General features: G+C 57.1%; 1 protein-coding gene across 1 annotated transcript in view; it reads left to right on the top strand.

The window, feature by feature from the left end:
• RPS6KL1 (ribosomal protein S6 kinase-like 1) overlaps positions 1 to 6,150 on the top strand; it is a gene marked incomplete at its 5' end in the record, with an annotated part of 7,291 nt that overhangs the window by 308 nt on the left and 833 nt on the right. The window contains 6 exons of the mRNA XM_010161745.1: positions 624 to 716; positions 1,530 to 1,577; positions 2,308 to 2,440; positions 3,809 to 4,729; positions 5,535 to 5,624; positions 5,768 to 5,850. Of these exons, the coding sequence (XP_010160047.1) occupies positions 624 to 716; positions 1,530 to 1,577; positions 2,308 to 2,440; positions 3,809 to 4,729; positions 5,535 to 5,624; positions 5,768 to 5,850 (1,368 nt within the window). The remainder of the gene's footprint in view (positions 1 to 623; positions 717 to 1,529; positions 1,578 to 2,307; positions 2,441 to 3,808; positions 4,730 to 5,534; positions 5,625 to 5,767; positions 5,851 to 6,150) is intronic.

Raw genomic sequence — 6,150 nt, 5'->3', positions numbered from 1 at the left:
CAGCCCCCTGCCCTGCCCAGAGCAAAGAGCTGAGGGGGTCCCAGCTTGCCTGGGGCGCTCCCAGGACAGCCCCCTTCTCCCCCTGCAGTGTGTATGGTTTAGCTTGTGGCCATCATAGTGAAAATGGCCATTTTTGATGGGACTGGAGCCACCAGGGGGAACCACCTTGTCAGAAATTAAAAATGTTGTCTTCCCTGTCATTGTTCCCATTTGGATGGAAACCAAAGATGCTGGCTGCTTGCTACATTGTAGGAAGGGGGTGGCTAGTGAAGGGAGAGGGAAGTGAGGCAGGGCAGGGTCAGGGCCTGGTGAGAAGGATGGGAGGGGAACAGCAACTACTTCCATACAGATCCCTTTGGTGTTGAGGGAGTCCAGGTGTAAATTTTGGAGCAATTTTACCTCTGCTGCAGGTGCAAATTTGCCCTGAAAACCTCAGAAATCAGGAGCTGGCCAAGAAAATGGTCCAGCTGATGTTAGGAATCAGCCACGGTGGCTGGAGAGGTGTCCCTGGATGTTGACCAGTGTGGGAGTACTGCCACCCGCTCTGGAAAATGCGGGGTTTTCTCCCTGTCATGGACAGTAGCATCTCTAGGTCCCTCATCCTCTTCTTCACTACCTTTCAGGGTTACAGCAGCCTGCGCTTCCGGCCGATCAGGACGCTGAGCTCGGCAGTGGAGAACCTGAGACGGTGTAAGGTTGTAGGAGTGATTGATAAGGTAATGACTCGACCCACAGCTGTGGAGTGAGGCTGGGCTGGACCAAGGGGAGTGTAACTTGGAGGGTCCTGGCAGTTGGGATGGGGTGCCAACCCCCAGTGCACCCACCAAGGGACACGAGGGTTACCATCCGCACCATTCCCAACAAGGAAAACTTGCAGGCAAGGGTGCAAGACCCTTTAGAGATTAGCTGGGAAATCTGTTAATGTCCCAGTGCCTTTTGCTTGCAAGATCTCCCAAGATATTTACAAGGAGCTGGATGCATCCAGTTCTTTCCCTTGCATAGCGTCGTGCTTGATGCCTAGGTACCATGATGGTAGTGGACTCCTATGGATAATCTCGGCTTCGTCAGAAGACGAGCTGTACAGGTCAATCGACTAATCAGTAATTCATGATCTTGGAGTGAAGGTAGCTTACCGTCTCCATACTCACACTGGCGTGTGGCTCTCCTCTGGCTTCACACATCCCAGTTTTCAGGGCTGATGTGGTGCTGCTCTCCTGCCGAGGCCCAGGCGGGCAGCCTGGTGTGCGCCCCAGAGCCCAGAAGGAGCAGTGCGAAACCTTTCCTTGTGAAGGAAGCAAAAATGGTGTGGGAGCCACCTCTTTCTTTAATTAACTCTCTACTCCCTGACTGTCTCATTGCTCGTAACCTCTGGTTTGTCTTTTGAGGGAAGGGGTTTGAGCACCACCAGAGCCCTCTAGTTGGGTGGGAGTTTGTTGTTCCAGAGTTGACTGCCAGGATCATCCCTGTAGGCCGCGTGTTGGGGTGGGAGCAGTCATGGCCTCTGATGGTACTGTATGTACTTCTCCCAGGTGCAGATTGTCCAGGATCCGGCCACTGGTGGGACCTTTATCCTGAAGGTGGGTGTTTTTGGTTCCATCTGCCTGCTTCTTCCTGTCATGCCACAGCCTCCTTGTCCAAGCCGATGGCTGGGGCAGGTGAGAGGACCAAAAAATAGCAGATCACGGAAGTGTGAGAGGAAGTTCATTGTTTGTAAAGCTTCTTTTGGCTGCCTCAGCCATCTTCTGCGATCGGAAGGGAAGTGGTTCTCCTTGGTCATCCATTCCTCTGCCTTGTGCGTGGTCAAGGCAAGCCTTATGCCCGTGTTAGTCTGGGTCAACCCCTGAAACAGGTGGTGGGTGAGGTCAGTACAAGTCCCAGCGCATTTCCCAGTGCCCTTGGAACTAAAAATAGGGGACTTCTTCAATAATTGGACAAGGAGGCTCTGGCATGCTGGGGAGAAGCATCAGTTGCAGAGGGGAGAGGAGAGAGGGCTGGGATGGTGGGTTCTCATCTGATGGAAGTAGGGGCTGCTGTGGGGGAAGGGCACCGCTGTGGACCAGCAGCGTCCTCTGGGTCCCGCAGCGCAGGTGGGGAGTGCTCTGCCTTGGCAGAGCTTTGCAGAGCCCTGCCTTGTCACAGCTGGGGGCCGACAGGGAGCTGCGTTGCAGGTGACGCAGTGGGGTAGCCATGGGACTTAGCAGATGGCTCGCTACCTTTCTGGCTGGCATCCTGCCCTGCCAGGTGCTAGCGTGCAGGGAGTCCAAGCCTTTACTGTGCTGTAATGTCCATCTACCTGTACCTCCTCAGAGCCTCCCCAAATCCCATGTTGAGACCCGTGAGCGACAGACCATCATCCCTCATGGGGTCCCCTTCATGGTCAAGCTGCTGTGCTACTACGTGAGTGAGGACTCCATCTTCCTCCACCTGGAGCACGTGCAAGGTGAGTAGGGACAGCATTGCCTCCCATCCATGGGGCAAACTGGCCTTAGGGACCACTGAGTCCCACGCGAGGGAATGGTCATGCCTGGAGGTAAAGAGGTTGATGGGTCCCAGTGTCTTGAAAAGAAAATCCTCTTCATTTTACTGGCATTGCTTGTCCATGGCAGGAAAGTGATGGAGAGGGAAAACCAAGTGAGGTAGCTCACCTGGATGTTGTAGAACAAAACAATCTTTTGATATGACCTTTATAAAATATTTTTTGGTTACAAAAGAAGAGGCCACATGGGAGAGGGATTTCTTACGTGGGCATGTAGCTATAGGACAAGGGGTAATGACTTTAAATTGAAAGCTGGTAGATTTAGATTGGGGATAAGGAAGAAATTCTTCATGGAGGGGGTGGTGAGACATTGGAACAGGTTGCCCAGAGATGTTGTGGATGCCCCATCCCTGGAAGTGTTCAAGGCCAGGCTGGATGTGGCTTTGAGCAACCTGGTCTAGTGGAAGGTGTCCCTGCCCATGGCAGGGGGGTTGGAACTAGATGGTCTTTAAGGTCCCTTCCAACCCTAACCATTCTGTGATTATGAGATCAGACCAAATAGGGGAGATGGAGAATCAGGACATAAAGGGAAGGGAGTATGTTGGAGTTTGGGTACAACAAGGTGACGAGCTTAGGGCTTGTCCCAGATCATGGTGAGGAAGTGTGACAATGTGGAGGCCTATCCCAGGGAGCTGCTTTGTTCTCTGCTGGTTGCATGGATGTGTAGGGAGCGGCAGCAGGAGTCCAGCAATGACAAACGAAGGCTGATGTGTGTGGGAGAACAGCCTAAGCTCCCCATGTGTTGCTGTAGGACGAGTTTGCAGAAGGCAGTCAGCAGCTGAATGTGCCGAGGCTGGGAAGCCCTGTCAGCATGCCGTGGGCTCACTGCTCTGTCTCACTGCTGACCCTTGAGCTCTGCGCCGTGCTGCAGGAGATCTCTAGCACTGCTGTTGTGCATGGAGGAAAGGCTTTCATGGGAAAGTGGGGATGGCAGTGGGATTGGGGACATGTGTGAAGATGTGGCTGGCCTTTGACATGGAGGTGGCAGAGCTGGGATCAAGGAGACCATGTAAAAGGGAGAGCAGGGCTGCTAAAGGAGGAGGGACTGAGCCTTTGGCGTGCCAGGTCCCACGGGAAGTGTGGTGTTGAGCATGATGTGCTGGTAGGGCTGGGAAGTATTCTGCATGGACTTGAGCTTTGCTGGGGAGATTAACGATGCTCGGTCACATCCCCAGCATGCGGGCCTTGGCCTGTGCCTGAGTGGGCTGTGTCCGCAGCAGGGGAACCAGGGATGTTTTCTGCCCATCACTTGTTCTTCTCTCTGCTTCCCAGGGGAGACACTGTGGTCTCACCTCCGCTCCAAGTACCGTGTCCAGCAGGACTCTGCCTATCCAAACTCCGTTCAAACCCTGAGGGACTGTGGCAGAGAGAACGGCATTGGAAGCTCCCAGGGCAGCAGCCAAGTCTCCATCTTCTCTGCTCGGACAGGCAGTGGCCTCCCAGGCTCTGCAACCCACCGAGGACTGGGAAACACTGATGCCGTGACCCCTTGGGAGCAGTCCCCAGACCCCACGGACCCTGACTCAGGGAACCACTGCCGCTTTCGCCTGGCTCCTGCCAGTGGCACGAGGGCTGCACCCAGAGGGCAGGATGTAAGCGTGGCCCAGGCTATTTCTGGTGTCATGGACCATGTTCCAGCCAAGGGCCCCAGCCACCTTACCAACCAGGGCCTGGTTATCTACCCCTGGGATGCTCTAACCAGCGGCGAGGGCTGCGTATCGGAGAGAGCTGCCTCCCAACAAGTCCCCAGACCACGTGCCAGTGAAAGGCTTCCTCAGATACCTGTCCCCGTACCAAAGACTGTGAGAGGGGGCCAGCCATGGGCAAGGGAGCCGTCGTTTCAGCAAGTGGCTGAGGTCCCCTGGGCTCAGCCTCTCCTGACCCCCTCGGGTCAGAGGCATCTTCACACAGGAGCTGCCCTGTCCGGCTCTGGCAAGCCCCACAGGCCTGACCCGGTGGTGCGGGAGTCGTTGCAGGGAGCCAGCCTGACCTGTGGCCGGCTCAGAGAGCAGCCACGCTCGGGACAATGCCAGTCTCCAGCTTCCCGTGGGCATGGCCGGAGAGCGTGGGCTGTGAAGGAGGAGCAGGTGCAGCTGTGGGCAGCAGAAATCCTCCTGGCCTTGGAGGGACTTCACCAACAGGGAGTCTTGTGCCGGGACCTCAACCCCAGGAACTTGCTGCTTGATGCAGCCGGTAGGTAGTGCCCCCGGCTGCTGCTCCTAGAAGGAGGAGATTGGCCTCTCGGCTGGGAGACTGCCGTTTGCCCCACTTCCAGGGCCACGGACTTTCTTGAGTTTGCTTTGGGGGAGGGTGGGAGTCCGAGGAGGTTTGGATGTTTCTGAACCTGGAAGTGCAGTCTCAGTTGGGATTTCCAAGCGGTTATTACCAGAGATGACTCTGCAGGGGTAGGGTCAGGGGCCGCAGCCACAGGAATGCATTGCCCCTGCTCCCACGTCGGGGCTGGCTGCCTGGGAAATCCCAGCATGGGTAAGCTGAGAGCAGCTGAACTGTGCCTGAGGTTAGTGGGATTGCAGCTTTCCCGTGCCCGTAGCTACGGCTCACTAGGGTAGTCTGGAGCCTGCCCATCCTTTCAAGCCATGGGTACCGCTGCCAGTGCAAGCCAAGCGCACCTTCCTGCGCAGCTGGGACCAACTGCAGAGCTACAGCTTGCTTGGGAAAGGAAAAATGCGGAGAGCGAGGCAAGAGGCAAGCTGACCTTCCTTCCTTTGGCACTGCTGCTTTCCTCACTACAGCCTGCCCTGAGGTCCCTGAGCTTGGAGCCCCCCGACGAGTCTCACCAGCTGCATGGGCCTGCTGGGCAACTGGCACAAGCACTAGGAGGCTGGGGGGTGCGCGGCACCTCTGCGCTCAGGGCACGGCAGGGATCCAGTGCCCTGGCCGCTCCCAGCCGCGGGAATACGGGTTGGCTTTGTGCTCCGACCGCAATCCCTAGCTTTGTCCTCACCTCCCTGCTTTTGGCCCCGGTGCTGCTCTGCAGGTCACGTCCGTCTCACCTTCTTCGGCCAGTGGACAGAGGTGGAGCCCCAGTGCTGCAGCCAGGCGCGGGAAGAGCTCTACAGTGCCCCAGGTAAGGGACCAGCCCCTGTCCCCGCGGCCCCATGCTGCCAGCTGGGTGGGAGGGGGCTTCCGCAGGCAGCGCGAAGTGCCTGGCACAGCACAGCCACTGGCACTCCCGGCCTCCAGCTCTAACGCCTCTGGCTCTTTCTGCAGAAGTGGGGGGGATCGCGGAGCCCACCGCAGCGGCTGACTGCTGGAGCTTTGGTGCTCTCTTGTACGAGCTGCTGACAGGAGTGGTAAGTGACAGAGGAGCTGTGCGAGGGGTGAGGAGGAGGTGACAGCGTAGCGTAGGAGCTCCATGCCACGCAGGGCCGGGAGGGTGCCCTGTCTTGCTGGCACCTCAGCACCCTGCCAGGTTACTTCAGGAATGTGGTTCCTAATGCCCGTTTCTGGGTCTTTAGGGCCTCAGGTTTTAAATCCTGCTCTGTGGAGCTGGGGCTGTGTGGCCATGAAGGCAGGTCCAGGGAGGGGATTCTCCCTCTCTGCTCTCGTAAGACCCCACCTGGAGTTCTGCATCCAGCTGTGGGGGCCCCAAC

The sequence above is a fragment of the Eurypyga helias genome, unplaced genomic scaffold (genome assembly GCF_000690775.1).
Source record: "Eurypyga helias isolate BGI_N326 unplaced genomic scaffold, ASM69077v1 scaffold36561, whole genome shotgun sequence".
NCBI classification, from domain to species: Eukaryota; Metazoa; Chordata; class Aves; order Eurypygiformes; family Eurypygidae; genus Eurypyga; species Eurypyga helias.
Note: the sequence above shows the minus strand (reverse complement) of the source record. Positions and strands in the feature narration are given on the sequence as shown.